Raw genomic sequence first — 17,873 nt, 5'->3', positions numbered from 1 at the left:
GTTAACTATAGTTTTCTGTCAGTAAACTATAGTTTACAACCGTTAAATCTAGTATATTGACTGTGAAACTATGATTAGCTCATTTTTGTGAATTTGGCGAGCCATACATACACATATATATATATATATATATATATATATATATATATATATATATATATATATATATATATATATATATATATATATATATATATATATATAAAAACTCCGGTGGTAAGGGTTATCGGAATTTGCACTCGCTGAAAACTATGAATTTGATATACATGAATTAATGGAGATTTAACAAATTTCGAAAAAGAATCAATCTATTGGTTAAGCTTTGTTAGAAAAAAAGACGACAATTGTTGGACATGCTGCTTTCTCGCCGGAAAGGAAATACACAAAATCAATTAATGTTGTTTGCAATTAGCCCCATATCTTTAGCTAAGACTGTAAGTATAACAAAACAGTTGTTGATTGGGATAAGGACAATATATGTGATTCATTGGACCTAGCTTAAGACAGAAATGTCAACATTTCTTTGCTTCCAGCAAATCCTAATTTATATGGTGCCCTTATTATCAGGATCCAAGAATTTTAATGACACTTAGTAAAATCAATCTTTACAAAGACACAGTAGCTCTTAGCAATCTTTTAATTTTGCAGTATACGAAAAAAACGTTACTTTCTTATTCGATTGCATAAGCAGAAGCAAACCCCTTTATAAAAGAAATGTACAATATGTAATAAAATTTCAGTCTTATCTTTATATCGCTGGATGTACTTATTTTGATATTTTAAATGATTATCATACATGTAACTTTTCGTTTGGCGCAAATGTTTACCCTTATTTTCTACGTGCTAAAGTAAGAGAATTATATAAAATCTTTGCGTACCACATAATAATTCAGAGTTTTTAGGTTTATTGCAGACAGGAAACAATTTCGCTTCAAGGGTAAATTCACAGAAATTATTTTGTTATGTATCATTTTACTACGTTGTGAAAATCCTTCATACACAACAGCTGATGTCGGCTATGAAAATGACATAAATTAATCCGATGAACAACTTTATCTGCTCTGAAGCACATGTTGGCAGTGTCGCGAGATTTGCTAAGCTTTCAATGACCGAAAAAACGTTCTCGACTGCAATCGTTTTAAGTGATTAATACAATGAAATAAAACAAAGAGAGAGGTGATCATTGAGTGGTCTGCAATCACGCACAAGTCATCAGCAACAGTGGGCAATAAATCAGAGAAGCTGACATCAAATGATGTCTTAGACAGTCCTCCAAGACTGAGACCATGAGAATGGAGCGCGCCTTGTCGGATCGATAGACCCGCAGCAAACTGCACTCTTTTGGCGTGATGGTAGCCAGGGCTGCTAGAACTTTTCCATTTGATACAAGTCTCGATCTAAGTAATGCCACTTCCTTATTAACAGTTGTTATAATGGGATATTGCTTTATCAGGTTCAAGCGGGTGTTTCATTAAAGCCTTCCAGGTATTTCACGTGTTGCTGGTATCGAGCGAAATATAATAATTGCATACGCGCAGTCCATTGTCACGCCGGTTACTGAGGTGAACCTCTCTTCATTAATGATCTGTCACTGCAGGAACGGATGAAGAAAAAAGGTAAGTTGTGACATTTTCAAATTGTGGTGGTTTTTTAAGGTTTGTTTTTTGCGTCTGTTCTGATGGCTAGGTTTTGTTCTACAGAAGTGCTGGACTTGATGAGTACTCTCAGCATCATGCTGTGTCACGCAACAGGTTGTTATTTTTTGGTTCAATGTGTCAATAACAGCACAATAAGTTCAATGAACAATATCTGAGCTGTCAGAGGTTATTGTGGGAAATTATAACAAGTCACTATCTTAAATGGGTACACAACGCTTGTCAGTCGCAGTACAGTACAAATCGCTCACTCTTGCTGTCAAATTGATAAAGTCCATCGCATAATATCAAAAAACTTTGTATAGTACGGTTGATGCTAATGGATTTCTCTATCCAGACTTGGTACAACCAAAAGTATAAGATAAAGGTAAGGATATTGAATCTTCTGATCAAAACAAACTGAAGCTTAATTGGCTTCAGATCTTCAAACCAGATGACTGTCAGTTGTTGTTTCCTGAACTGGTCATTAATAACCATAACTGCATAAAAATATAAACAATCTAATCCGAATTGCCTTTATCTCCAAGAAAGCTTGGTCTTTTTTTATTGATTTGTCGTTTCTAGTATGAGTTCATCCAAGAGATGAGCATCTCTCGAAGTCATAAAATGACATAGAAAGGTCATCACCATATCTCGTGGTTCTGAATAAGAAGAAGGCATATTAGATTATAAACTATGATCTATTACGTGTTGGTCTACAAATCCTTGGGATAACAAGCCCTCTGAGAGATGATCTGTTAACGTGCTGTATGGGATTTTGCGGGTTCTAGCTTTTACGACTATCATAAACCGAAATAGTCATAAACTCTGTTTATTGCATTCTATCGCGAGTTGGGAGTCAGTTGTGAATTTCCGAACGCTTTTCAATAAATCACTGGGAAATAACGTAATTCTTCATTGTTTTATTTACAGACAGGAAACAAGAAATTAGTTTAAATGCTTAAATTGAACTATTGATTTCAATTAGATGGAAACGATTGGAACTTCTAACAGTCAATGTTTTTCGTCTAAGAACATTAAATAATAATTGAGAATTTTAAATGCAATCAGTTATGATTGATATTGCAATTAATAATTCGATACAATTTGATATACATGTATAATTAAAAATGTAGGCTTTTGTGGCAGTGTGTTTTCTTGGTTTTATATATCACAATTATGTCTGTATATGCAATATTTATTTTTCAAATCTTTAAATTAACGAAAGTATTGCAAGAACTTAGAAATCAACAAAATTGACAGATTAAAGAGTTTAAAAATGTCATTCAGGAATGATGTTATCAGTTTATAAATTATTAGACGGATATCAGTTGAATGATAAACATTGAACCTTTTTCGAGACTAAATAAAAATAAATTCACAAACCTCTGAAAAACATGTATCTGCTTTGAGTTTTTTACATTCTTACCCTGAAATATCAAACCATTTACGAGTAGTTTTCTTGCTTTTAACGATATCCAAATTATATGATCAATAGACATACATCGACATCACTGTTGTTACAAAATGGGGAATGTTGAAACGTTTTGTTTCTTCTGAAGTGTAATTTGGAATACTTTGAACTGTTTTCCTGACCAAATCGTAGAACAAAGCCCGCATGGGTAAACAGAACTAAGCATACTAGCCTTGTTTGTTTATAGTTGCCTCGTCTGGATATGGTTTTGACATGCAATCATGAGTTAAAAATCGCTCTTACCAAATTTCTAATCAATATGTTTTTTTATCATCGAAACGGCTTCATTGCTATATTTTCCTGTAGTTAGATGGATGGCACTGTCGAAAACTCGAGCCCGATCTCTAATATACATTATGACTGCAGACCAACTCATTGAACTTTTCTCGTTCTCATGAATAATTTAAACTGAAGTCTTATTAGTTTCCTTCCACTCTTGTGAAGGAATCAAACCAGTTGCCTAATACTAATATTCTATCAACTGAATTTTTATGATCGTTTTCAAACGTCTAAAAACCAAAGGGTTTTCTTAAAGAAGGATTGATAATTATAAATTTATGATTTTAAAAACGGAGAAAATTAAATGAATTGACCCCGGTTAGTTATACGCAAGACTGGCCAGTGGTTTCCGACAATGGCTGGGTCGAGAATTGCTACGAGCTCGTGTATTAGATATAATGTACAAATATACATGAACTAATGTACAGATCAAAATACGGTGGTTGTTTTTATTAATTGTGATATCATTTTGTAGATCATTGAATTGATGGCGCTTAATTGTTCACAGTGCCAGTTAACTGATTAAAATGAAACGAAAGTGAGAAAGAAGATTCGTGGTTTTCTATACCGCGCTATAATGCACAAATTCAAATGAATGAAGTAAGTTTTTATAAAAAATGTTATTTTTATCCAAATCCAATATCTCTAAATTGGATTAAAACTGGGGGGGGGGGGGGTATTGAAAAAGGACACAAGGAAATGACATATTTTTACAGATTATGTTGTACATGTATATTTTTGTGAGTTCATTGATTTTATTTTGCCGTGATATCAGAGAGAACGACACGAATTTTACAAAGTACATGTAGTATAAAGTGTTTTATGAGCATGTCTTTGTGGCCGCTTCGTTTAAATGAAAACTGAAAAACAACACGCCTTAATCAAAAATAGGCCATTATCGACTTATCCTTTGAATTTCATTCGTAAGAGTACCTTCTAGGGGATTTGCTAAAGTGCCTGAGCAGACAATTCAAAAAACAGAAAAGCAGAGGAGAGTTTGAGTGAGAAGTGGCGATATCGCTGAATGCTGCTCACTAATGTCCAAGTGTCACGCACAGGCACGCCAAATATTACGCCGTTCTCCTAATCGATCCTCTCACAGACAGAATGGGATTTACCATAAGTTTCAATCTTTATTATTTGTCCTTTTTGATCTTTGTTATAAATGAAATGCATGTATTTTGTACAAAATCGGAAAAATACCTTCGCATTATCATTGCGCTGCCTTTGCAATGTTTGTCGACCGCACCTTTTTCATAATTTTTGATATTGAAAGACGCCCGTATGACATATGCTAGTTTTGTCTAATATAAATTATAAACCGTAATTAAAGTGGTTTTATATTTTCTGTAATTACAATAAATCTTTGACGATATAACATGAGTTAGTACGCAAGTATGATGGAGATTTTTTTTTCTTCATATTTTACATCCAAAAAATTATCTATGAATGACATATGATTTGATCATTAGCTGAAACAACGACTCAAAAATATTAATTGATTGAACTATTACAGCTATATATGCTTGAATTATTCAGACAACGAAATGCATCAAATTCAGGAAGCTGAGGAATTCAACACCGAGAGACGTACATTTTTTCCTCTGTACTCCCCTAATCAATAAAATATGTCACCGCATTAGTCAGGTTTTTTTTAAATGAAACATAAACGACTTTGAATTTCTAATTTGGAAAAAAGTATACTGGACCTTTTTTGAAACAAAATAAAGATGTACACTTTTCTCTTTATTATTTTACTATATGCATTTACTGATACCACAATTCGCTTTTAAAGATGGTAAAATCTATTAATATCCCATTAGAAAAAGTTAAAAGAACCAGAAACAAACATAAAACCGAATGCAAGGTTTAAAGTTATTCTGCAGATTTTCCAATCGATTGATTTCAGGGCGGGGGCGTGAACGTGCAGGAAACAGGGTATTATAATAGGTAAAAAATGCTACAATTGCAAATACATCATCTTCAGGGAGCAAAAAAACCTATTTCTTAGGGAAATTTGATTTATCGATTTTTTCCACTCGAGTTTTCCTAATTCACAAAACGATTTGGCGCACAAAGACAAGGAATTTGAATAAAAAGCAGTTACAGAGGAGTCCATTTGTGATGGAAGGTGGTTCTGAAATAGTGAAAGCTCTTGGATTGCGATCGTTTTATGAAACGATTATTAGAGATTGGTCCCATCCCTATTGAACCTTTTCCGTGCACGCTATTCAAGCAAGGCTCTTCATTAGAGTTTGTTACCGATTTAATTACATTGAGTTCACGTCCAAGACGTCAACCCGATCTAATGGTTGCGAAGTATTGGGGATTCTATGGAATATAGTCTCTAGGTTTGTAACAGTGAATGATTCTGCCAGTAGAAGTGTCAGACAACACTCGTCAATCGCGAAGTGACGTTTTCTCAGATGTGAATTTCTTCCAATATTTTGTCTGTAAAAGGAGCTTATTTGAGTCCTGCAATTTACATTCTGGTAAAGTCATTTATGGAAGAATAAAATGTGCATGTAAAATTTCAATGTGAAGAGAAAGAAAATAAAACCCGAATAAGAAAGAAAGTTTCAATTTACATTCCAAAGGTTGCCGATTTTTTTACGATGGAAAATGTAAATTGTAACTATTTGTTGACCCTTAATGAATAGTATTACTCGTATTACCTAGTATTTCATGTACATTACCTAGTATAACATGTCATCAATGCTCTCTTTTCTCAGGTGAAGAGGATGGTCAGACACTGACCAATTATGACCTCAAGTCAAATTGATCCAGACAATCAAAAAATAAAGCTGGCCATCTTAGGAGCTCCAGGGGTGGGAAAGACCTCTATCGCTAAACAGTTTGTCCACAACTATTTCACGGAAGACTACGAGCCCACGGACCAGAGAGAGCTGTACTATCCCTCCATTATCATCAACGACCACCTGTATGACCTCAAAATCATCGACTGTCCCTACATTCCCTATTTCCCGGTGAACTCTCTCTACGAATGGACGGATTTCCGCGGCTATGGACTCAGGAACGCGACCGCGTACATTCTCGTGTATGATATCACATCGGAAGACAGTTTCCAGTACATTAAAACATTGCGTGAACAAATTCTGGAGAGCAGGAACATGCACGATGTTCCAATATTTGTTGTGGGAAACAAACATGACTTGGCGGACGAGAGGGGATTGTCCCGGCGAGAGGTGGCCAATGTGGTCAAGAAACAGTGGAAGTGTGGGTACGTGGAATGTTCGGCCAAATTCAATTGGCATATTATTCTGTTGTTCAAGGAACTAATGAAGACGATAGATTATATTGATCATGGACATAAACCCACTTCCGTCCGGGTACAGGCCGCACTCAGAAGAAACCGGTGCGTTATTCTGTAGAAACAACGATCTCTCGTGCTTTGTTGTTGCCAAAATAACACGTTCAAATGCTGCGAAAGCTAAAATAACATTCGTCAATTGGGAAATAAATTTCCGCAGAATCAGGGTCTGGTCTTTGAAGCTTAGACAATGAGAAAACGTCAGAAGACTTAGGCGGTCGCACTGAAGTAAACATTTGAATGCAGTGCTTATTCCAATTAAATTGTACCGTTTGTTAAAAAAAAAGTGTTTTGTTCTTAGGTTATTTTCTAGGAAGGATGATCTTTTGAGAGAAAACAGAGATAAGACGGTGATTGGCATGGGCTTCTTTCTGACGGAAGCAAACATGAAACGTTAAATGAGAAACTCCATGGTAAATATTTATAATCTTCTTCAGCTTCGTGTGTATAGCCACATTGGTATATTATAGATCTTCAATTTGATAGCGAGTGTACTTCGGGTTTTACAATATTCCTATGTAATGCTATAATGAATAATTCCCCCTTTAACAAGATAAATGAATGATATATATCATATTGCCAAAAAAAAAAATCAACCAGGAAGACTAATATTTTCATGTTCGCATAGTTTTATTATTTTTTTTTAGATTATATGGATTTCTCCGATTAGAAATGCAATCATCTTTTTCAAACTTGTGAAGGTTAAAAGTTAACAATTGATTGCATTACATGTAACTGGGTCTCAACATAATTTCGAATGAGAGGGGTAGAACACAACTGGAATTTTATTTCCATCAGGACCTTTCAATGACATTTGCTGTGCTTAATCCGTGTATTGATTGCCGTATAGCGAGGTGTTTAATGAAATTCCTATAGCTTAATATAGTTTGTCATTTATTTAAAAGAGATCGTTTTCAGCAAACCAATTCACGACACCGGTATTATTATAAGATAAAATATGAGCAAAAATTTCCAGATACACCGTCAATCATTCAATTATGAAGAATCATAAGAGATATGCATACTCTGACGAGTACAAGTTTCATCATTCTTAAAAATGAAATGAGACTAGTATATGTAAATATTCGATTGCATTCTCCATATAATGACATTACAAGAAATTAAAGAATGTCTGACTATTGTTATTTATGAAAGCAGTAGACGGAAATATTGCTACTTTATCAAAATGAGACAACCTGTTTACTATTTAGATGGAAAACGCGAAGAGTAACTTTGGACAAGGAATTTTTCGGTGATTGATCTTGAATATATGCTTAAATCTGTTACATGTATTTTAACAGAACTGTGTTCGATGTTTTCTTGAAGAAACACTACTTGAAAAAACAATTTTATGTTCATTAAGATGGCATCTTTATCACATAGATGTTATAGATGCTACAGTGTACGAATTAGTTTAAAATTAATTATTTTTCGGGAGGGGTGGAAGTTGCAATCACATTCATAAAACATATGTAGATTTTTCAAGTTTCCTATGAAAAAATGAATGTACATGTATATAAAGAAAATCGAAAAAACGAAGGAGAATTTCTTTTCTATTTTCGTCAGATCAAGGTCGATATTCCATAATTAGACCGCGAGGAGACTCTGGGTTGTTATATCGATGGAATGTTTTTGATTGGGTCGAACTTCTGACACAAAGCTCGCCAATATCACCAAATCTCACCGAGGGCTGGCAAAGGGGTTAAAAAATCTAGTATATTGATTTGGAACGGATCATTCCAGTAAATAATTCGCTTATACGTCTACTCTGTTTTACGATAAATGGGGCTGGTTTTTAAAGAGATAGGAGAGTTCATCTGTTCTTCCTCCGAACTGTGCTCACACAGTGTGAGGAAAATCTTAGTCCCAGAACGTCGATTTAATATAGCATTGAGTACACAGAAATCTACAGACTTCAATCCATTCGTAACAGTCTTTATACGATTCTCCAAAGCGCGGTGCATATTTAGTAAAAACGATCTATAGCCATAAAATAGAAGAAGCGTTACAACAGGATGATGGAATAAATCAGCATTGTCAGCATTGAAATCAATCCCCTTACACAGGAGTACTAAAAGTCTGTCCAGATAATGGAACCTAGCCACTGAAATTGATTTTCGACAAATGATCCCAGCTTGAACACTTCTCTGAATTTTAAGGATGTTTAAAGATTTAATATTGTTTTTTTCATATTCGATTTATCCTATTTTAAGACACTGAAATAATAAATCACAGCTAATTGTGTCTCTAGTGAAATTCGCGCAGTAAAGCTCAACTTGAATTCACGCGAAGTTTACATTTTAAAATCAATTGAATTCAACATAACATTCATGTGAAATTCACATGTATTTTACGTGAAACGTGATAGTCAATTGTCTATGTAGTAAAAAAAATTGTCTACTACGATGCCAACCACCAATTATGTCAACTATTTCACTGAAGCATTGCAAATTCAATCGATGGAAGAAGAAAAAAAAATGAATGAATGCTCATACAGCCTACAGCTAGAAACCATTTTATTCCTTAATATCTTCAGATGATCTTTTTGAGAAGTAATTAGAAACTTAAGTCTAGCCAGATTATACTTAAACTTGCTTAATATGGTCTTACATGGGGATAAACAACATTGACAGAGGATATAGCCCAAGGCAATCCGATGTACCAGAAAGCCGATCTGCAAAGTAATTACAGAGCCGATCTTTAATGCCCTCCATTTTACGTTAATGTATACAAATGACATGTTTCCCGCTAGGATTATCCGTCATTTGCATTTAATTTTCCGGACAAAGAAGCCACATTACTGGCAACTGCTGAGCAATATACGATATTAATGAATGTATACATGTTTAATGACGTATTGCCCGCTAAAACGCATGATCTCTAATTTCCGGAAATGAGAGTCGAAATCAGTCATTTTTCAAAGACCTGTTCGAAATTAACGATAATTTATTGTTTTGTTTAAGATTAAGCCAGCGAAATCATATTCATAGATTTCTAAGAATTCAAACTAAGGAAGCCAAACCAAGATAATCAGATCGACTGTTCTGTAGAACCATGCCGTTTATTTCTATATATCGCATAGCCCCCTAACTCCGTCACTACCCTAACTCCGTCACTTTCGGGAAACTCCTCGCCGTTTGAAATCAAGAACGATTATGACGTCATTTTTTACATGTCAAAAATCTTGAATCAAATGTCAACAATTTGCAACGGTTAATATTAAGAATGTGTCAAAAAATAACAGAAATAAACATTGTTCATTTTATGCACCATTAATTGCGTGAAATCAGCTAAAACTTTTTCACGGGTGCACTAAAATATCGATATTTCTGACATGTGGGCCCATTCGATCATTTACGGTGGTCAGCCATGTTTAGAGAGGTCAAGATGAAAGATTTCACATGTAAAACATTTTTGTTTAAGGTAATTAATGCATTTTTTTCAGTCCGCAATAGCCTTTATGCACTACTCTTGATGATAACGTCAAATCGCTCATGCCGATACTTTTGCCTTATACAGGGTATAGATATATCCGGTATATCGCTATTTAGAATATGCTACATTTCTAAAAATATAATAAATAAATAATATAATAAGTACTATATTAATTGATGATATAAAATATATGAAAAATGTAAGGACATAAATCAAACGGCGTCCATACATTCCGAAAAGGCCATTGTGATTGTTGTTACATGGACTCATTTTTTATCCTGGCGATCATTTCATTTCGATGAAATTAAAGCTGCTTGGTCCGATTTTATATCAAATTTTATGCACGCTTTTCAACGATGGCTATGCTTAGTATATGTATAATAATAGACATTGCAGTAGTTTTACCCGTCAATTATGCCAAATTTCAATGAAGAAAAATGCGTACAAAATTTGCTAACAAAACAAACGACATTAAAAGGTACCGCGTTATTTCGCCTCATGTTAAATTTCACCCCTGACGACGAGACGGGTATGGTTGTATTACGACTTTGACATCGCTTTAAATAAAGGTCGAAATGATCAGACAATTACAAATAAACATGTGTACGTTTTGTTCGCTAATATTTCCAAAGTCTGCTTTCTTTACAATCGATGCATAGCATGCGGGTTGAATAACCCCAATCATTCGGGGTACGAAACCAAGCGGTTTCCCCGTGATGCATTTTGGTTTGTTTTTTCGTTTGCCCAAAGAGAAATTATTTTTATTTACTTTGAATATTTCTAATTTTGAAAGGAGACTGATTCTGGTGGTGTAAATAGGAGAAAGTCCATAACTTTCTAAGATTAATGATTTGTATGGAAAAAATTTTGATACTGTAATTACAAAAAAATCGGACCAAGCAGCTTTAAATACAATCTAAATTGTATGCATCATTTTTACTTATTATAACTTGGCCTAGATACAAATGGAGTTTTAACTAAATTGTTAATGGGTCTTCATTCCCTGTCATATCATAGAGCATGTGGGTGACGGAGTTAGGTTCATAAGATATAATAGGCACGCGTGGTGAACGTCGTATTCAGAGGGCTTATTTAAATAAAAATAAAAATATTTTTGTTAATAATGTTATAAATTATATTGTTTCAGATTATATTCAGTGATTGCAAATGATAAAAACCACAAAAAATAATTTACAGAGAAACGCGGGAGGTTTTCTGATTATGGTGACGGAGTTTTGGTACTCGGGGATAATTTAATTCTGGTTGTAACGCGCTTTCTGATTGGCTAAAAAATTATTTTATATCGTATAAAGAATGTTGCCTACGTCATAGTAAGACTAACGTCAAAAACGTATCAATACGCCTGACGTTACGTTTGAATTTTGTACAGTTTTACGTCATTTTAAAGGTCAAATGACCGTATTTATCTACAATGAAGAGAAAAAAAATTTAAATTATAAGCAATGAATTCAATATTTATTAGTTTTATACGATATAAAATGGTTTGAAACAGTTTACGCTTTTTTATAAACCGCTTCGCGGTTTATAAAGCGTAAACTGCCTCAAACCATTTTATATCGTATAAAACAAATAAATATTGAATTCATTCCTTAAGAAGTACAAAATGGTTGAATCAGACAACTGTCTGCATAACCAGCACTGCAACAGTCTTAGTTCTTGTGAGTAAAGACGGTTGCATGTGCGCCTGTTTTATTTCAAATATAATTTTACGGATTGTATAAATAGCCCTAGCTTAAGTGCTCAAATCATTTGATATTTTTTTAATTTGAGAGTGAAAACGCCGGAAACGCCAAATATCTACGAAAGCCTAGCAGTATCATTTATGTAACTGCAAAATAAATGGCGTAATAACGTACAACGCGAAAAAAAGGCGTTATAGCATTTTATAACGCTTTGCCAAAAGGCGTTATAACGCGAAAGGCGAATTTTCGCTTATAGAGGCGTAACGGTTATACATTTTTTTTTCAAAAATCATTTTAAGGCTATAAATGCATAATAACACCTTCCCAAAAGACATGATAACACCTTAAGGTAACGTAATAACGTTTGATGTAAGATTTTAAAAGATTAGTGCGAATGTTTCTTGACTTGTTGCAATACTGCTGTTGTCAGAGGCAAAATCCCATCATGAGCCCTGGACCGGTAAATGTCCGAGTAAAAATACATAATGACGTATATCTCCACTATTTTAAGACCCATCAACTTGAAATTCGGCATGAGTGTATCTAATACATTTCTTTTCTGAAAAATACATGCATATTGCGAGTGTTTTAAGAATTAATTGATTTATTAGGCGTTTGAAGCGAGCTGGTAGTTTTTTATCTGGGTCAGAGTTTGACCCCTTTCTTTATTTATGGTTACATTGAAATTAATGTTAAAACGGGCTTGGCCCCTGTGGCTAGAATTCAGAGTAAGATGGCTTAACGTTATAATACCCGCGCCCGCAAAGTTAACTCGACAACGATATTTTCAAATTATCCAAAGCACGAAACATAATCATGTCGATATTACTATCATGTATGAATTTATATTGTTCTATTACGCCCTTTAGAAAAGCGTTAAAATGCCTTTCAACAAAGCGTATTTAAGCCTTCTAGAAAGACGTTATAATGCCTTTTTCGCATTATAAGGCCTTCTTAAATATAAAGGCATTATAACGCCTTTATTTTCATTATTACGCCTTTTTAAGGGGGCATGGTCACGATTTTGGTCAAAAATTATTTTTCCGATTTGAATAATTACAATGCTTCAGAGAGGCATTCTTAATAGGCAAACAAAATTTGAGTGTCATTCGTGGAGTTATATGCGAGTAACAAAGCTTACAATTCTTTGACATGTAATCAAAGCTTTTGTTTACATTTTGAATGTTGAAGTGAAAATTTCCAAAAAATGAACCTAAATTAACCTAAAATGAATGTATTTAAAAACGTTAGGAACTGTTTGTCTATGCTTACAATGAATAAGAAGATAGAAAAATCAGCTTGAAAAGGTTTTTAAACCTAAACAAAAACAAAACAGGGCACGAGCCTTGTTTACATGACACAGATTTGTGAGCTCTGTATCTTACTTAAAACTTTAAGACTGACTCTTAAATTTCATTTGATCATTAGAAATGCATTTCTGAAGCATGTAAATAATAAAGATAGATATATAGAATTTGAAAATCGTGATCTTCCCCTTTAAAGTAACTCCTTTTTTCGCTTTCACGACAAGAGTTCGATCCGCTTGATCGACAGTGGTTGTATGTGAAAGGGTATTGTGGTCGCCAACTTGGACACGTGGGTTTTCTCCGAGCACTCCGGCTTTCTAGCTTACACATCAATGACCTCCTCGCGCTAACACCCGTGCCAACGAGAAATATTAATATAAGTTTTAACTTGTTTATCAATCGTTGTAAAATAAATAAAGTTCAGGGGGTTTTTTTTGGAAAATATATTTCATTTATGGTTAATTTCCCTTTCTTAGAAATATCCACTTGCGCTTATGGTCATTCATCAGAGAGGAATAACACTGGGCATTTAATCAACATACAACATACCATCCCCATTCGACGCAAGGATCAGCTTCTTTTCCAAAGTCTTGAACGCAGAATTCTAACCTCGTTCCTCTTACACAAGCGAAAACCAAAAACTTCGTAAATAGTGAATTATAACAATTGCCAATTTGTCATGGTTTGACTATGTATCAGAGATCTGACTTTCATCTCAAACAGCTGCTTCCGGTATGCGTGTCATAGGAGTATGAACCGTATATGTCTCCTTAATTTGTTCACACTCATGAAAGTTTCTGTTCTGCACTTGAAATATACCATTTTTCTAGTCTGTGTTTGAAATCACCGCATCTATCTCATTATCATCTGTATTACAAAAACAAATTATCATCGTAAGCACTTCTGCCGGGGGACAGCATTGGTGAATCGATAACCGTGCACTGAATAAGTTACACGTGCATCGCTCGTTATTGCTATTCATCCAAAATGTCGGAAGTCAATTTCTGTTTATGTTAAAACTCAAAGAATGTCCTTGCTGATAGAAGATGATCTGAAGGACAGATCTAGGATATACATAAGAAAGTGAGCTGTAGTTTGGCCTCCAAGAACAATCCTATATCCTTTGTATGTCAGTTATACAACATCAAAGCCATACAGGCGGTGAATTTAGGCACGTTTTGTAGAATAGCATTGCTCTGAGCTAAAAGGATTGGTTAGCAATTGATCTTTACCGTCAAATTAATATTAACTACATGAACTTCATTAATCATAATTGACACGTTATCACAGTTGAATAACTTATTATTTAACTTCTGTTAAATTATTGATACTATATCAATCAATAGAGCGTAGGTAGAAATATACATGTGGGTACATGTATATAATCCACTAATGCATTTTCCATAGGCGGTAGTGTTAAAGTTAGGGTTCATAGCTCTGGCCCTAATTTTCAATCAGCAACGAGGGAACTCTTGTATGAAAGCTCATCAAACTGTCTCTTTCCTGTTAAAGTTTCGTGGTTCGTTTTCCGGCAAAATGCGTCTGTATTGAAAAACTCTGAAAATGAAAGTGAAAGTACTAGGGAATTTCACAGGTTTAGAAAGGGTGTAAATCATACAATTTCAATTCTTTTCTTCAAATGATAATTCAAAATAAACACTTGCTTAAAGGCACTACTTTGTTGTCCTACCGATTCTAAAAATAGTTAGAGCGATATACCCATGTATTTAATTTTTTTTTTACCAAGACTACCTAGCTTAGTTTAATACTGACCTCTGAATATAGGCTATTTTTAAAAAAGATAGTTGTGCATTTTTATTAAACAAAATTAATAAATTTAAAACCTAAACGAGGAACATTAAAAAAAAACCACACCGACTTTTAAGCTCTTTATCTTATTGCTTTTAAAAAAACACGATAAGTAAACATTGCATTACATTGTATCTTCTATGTAAACGTTTCTTATCAATCTGAAGTAAATTATTATTTCATCAAAATGTAGTAATGTTATCCGATTTTAAAACGAGCATGTTATAAAATGCATACATGCTAACAAGTAAATTAAATATGCCCAGCTTTGCTTATACGCTTACTGACAAGAGGTCAACTTGCTTAATTTTTCTCGTTCTAAGAATTAATTTAGGTCGCATTGTGATTGGCTCCTTAAAACTTTTGCATGCATCTATTTATGACTGTACCTGTAAACATCTTATAGGTGCGTGATGATCCCGTCATCAGGTGGTGGATCCTCCTTCCTCGGTTGTTTCGGTGCTGTCCACGACAACCTCCAGAGGTGCGCTGACTGGGGTGATCAGCTCCCATTCCGGGACCATCCAGCTATCCGCCTGTGTACCGATCTTACATTCACAACCGTCTCTCACTGTTTTCCCCACTGTCCATCTCTTCTTCTCCACAACCATAGCGATGCCATTTCTGCCTCTCTGCTTAGTCGCCCTATGAGCTTTCTTCTCTTCAACCCAATAACCCAAATGACTCTCACGACTCGCCACAAGGATTGTCCAACAAAGCCCAGCACGCCAACCCCCACTGGGAAACACCATACTCTCCACCCTCTCCCCTGACAATCTGCCACAAGCTCCTGATATTTCCCCATTTTCCGCTCATATGCGTCTTTCATTATTTCCTCCCACGGAACTGTCAGCTTCACTATTATGAACTGCCTACTTGCCCGAGACCAGATCACTACGTCAGGTCGCTTGTTTGTGGATGCTACCTTTGTTGGGAATTGCATTCTGGTCTTCAGGCCAGCTCGCATTTGCCAGTCTCCTGTTGTGCCAAGAAGTCCTCTACCCTCCCCAGTGTTGCCAATCTTCTCCCTCTCTCCTGCTATAACAAAGTTGATGACCTTGAGCCGCTTGTCCTTTAGTGGTGGTCTCTTCCTGGCTTTTTCGAGAGAGTCTGCAAGTACCGAAAGTATCTGGTCATGCCGCCATGTATACCGGCCTTCAGACAATCCCACGGAACATGATGACAATATATGCTCCAATTTTGCTGGTTTTCCACAGAGCTTGCAATTTGGGTCATCAGATAAGCCTCATACTGCCAAATTTGTTGGGCTTGGTAGCACGTCATATACTGATCTTAGGAGAAACTGCAATCTGGTTGACTCCATCGACCATATGTCATTCCAGGTCACTTTCCGCTGCCTTGCTGCTTCCCAATTCACCCTGCTTCCTTGTTTCTTCATGTCTACTGCTTTAACCATTCTTGAGTCTTCCTCCATCACTCGGACTACCTTTTGCACTAGCTTCCTTTGCACTCCTTTGTCTGCTGTTCCACATCTGGTTGATGTTATTGTTCCCAAGCCTAGTCTCTCGACTGCTACATTTCCCACAATGTTTGCTTGCTTCAGGCGTAACTCTGCTTCCAGGACCGTGTCTTGAACAGACCACTTCCTGTCTGCTTCTAGATTCACCCTGGCTCCGCGCATCTTTTCATCTTTACTGTCTCTAAGTGTTAGATATTGTCGCACTTTGGTGACCTTGTATTCTTCGACAAGAGATGATAGCGGTAATTGTAGTTTAGTCCCTACACTGTAGAGTCCAACGCTACTAAAGCACTGTGGTATTGCTAGCCATCGGCGAAGGAATTTTGTAGTCAGGCGCTCCATAGCTTCTACCCTGGACATTGGTATGTCGTACACCTGCAAAGGCCACAAAATCAGAGGGAGTAATCCATGCTGGTATATCCAGGTTTTGTATTTTCCTGGCAGTCCACTTTTGTCTATTGCGTCCATCCACTGTTGTTGTTGTTCTACAGTGTTGGTTGTGTTCTTGGTGTCCCTCAGTGTGTCATCAAAATACTTCCCCAGGCATTTCACTGGCTTCTCTGAGACTGATGGAATCTCCTGTCCAAGCTGGAAGTCGTAGTTTGTCACCCTTCCATTCTTTAGCACCAGACTTCTCGACTTTTATGGTTTGATTTTCATCCTAGCCCAACTGATAAGCTCTTCTATTTCTTTGAGCGTCCATTTTGCTTCAATTGCGGTCTTAGTACTGATCGTCATGTCATCCATGAATGCACGCACTGGTGGTTGACGTATGCCTGACATATGTGTTCACATTATGATCTTCATTGCCATGCTTAGAAAAATACTTCCTACAAAAAAATAGTTATCAGTCAAATAACCCCCCCCCCCCCCATATTTTTACATTTCTTGTGAATTGAATTGATTCATTACAAAATTCATAACAAAATTAAACGATAAATTTTAAACGTGTTGACCTATATTCAATAAGCGTAAATAAGACTGGTCGAGGGTTTCGGGAGAACCTCGGGAGTTCCGTAAAAGTTCGTGCAATCTTAATAAAGGGACGTTCACTGAGCGGACGCCTTCCTCTGGTTGTTTCCGTTTCAAATCTTAAACATGCTACCGGGCAGAATGGACTTCATCGGACATGTCCGATCCTGAACGTTCAAAATATGCAAACTAAAGCAAACGGACAAGACTAGAGTGAATTAAACAACTTTGTTAGAAGTCTACGTCTTTATCCGGGTAGGTGTTATTTTGTCTTTAGTCAGTTAAGCCTTACTGATGAACGCTAGAAATAGGCTTCCATCGGATGCGGTATTTTATCAGGGTGTCTTCGTTTGCAAACGTTTTTTTGTCTTTCTCTTCTTTGGAAAGTTTTGAGCATGCTGAGAACTTGAAACGGACACCACCGGACAAAGGTGTCCGCTTATAGTCCG

General features: G+C 35.7%; 1 protein-coding gene across 5 annotated transcripts; it reads left to right on the top strand.

Moving 5' to 3' along the window:
• Nucleotides 1-836: 836 nt before the first annotated feature.
• LOC128186574 (ras-like protein family member 10B) lies at nucleotides 837-8,273 on the top strand. 5 transcript variants are annotated; one of them, XM_052856394.1, is made up of 2 exons: nucleotides 837-1,616; nucleotides 6,120-8,273. In XM_052856394.1, the coding sequence occupies exon 2, from the start codon at nucleotides 6,150-6,152 to the stop codon at nucleotides 6,777-6,779; it is 630 nt and encodes a 209-aa protein (XP_052712354.1). In that variant the 5' UTR covers nucleotides 837-1,616; nucleotides 6,120-6,149; the 3' UTR covers nucleotides 6,780-8,273. The 5 variants fall into 5 exon arrangements, with proteins under 5 accessions (XP_052712354.1, XP_052712355.1, XP_052712358.1 ...); XM_052856395.1 differs by lacking the exon at nucleotides 837-1,616 and adding an exon at nucleotides 1,739-2,022; XM_052856398.1 differs by lacking the exon at nucleotides 837-1,616 and adding an exon at nucleotides 3,892-3,987.
• Nucleotides 8,274-17,873: the final 9,600 nt, after the last annotated feature.

Source organism: Crassostrea angulata, chromosome 6 (genome assembly GCF_025612915.1).
Source record: "Crassostrea angulata isolate pt1a10 chromosome 6, ASM2561291v2, whole genome shotgun sequence".
In the NCBI taxonomy this organism is placed as follows: Eukaryota; Metazoa; Mollusca; class Bivalvia; order Ostreida; family Ostreidae; genus Magallana; species Magallana angulata.
Note: the sequence above shows the minus strand (reverse complement) of the source record. Positions and strands in the feature narration are given on the sequence as shown.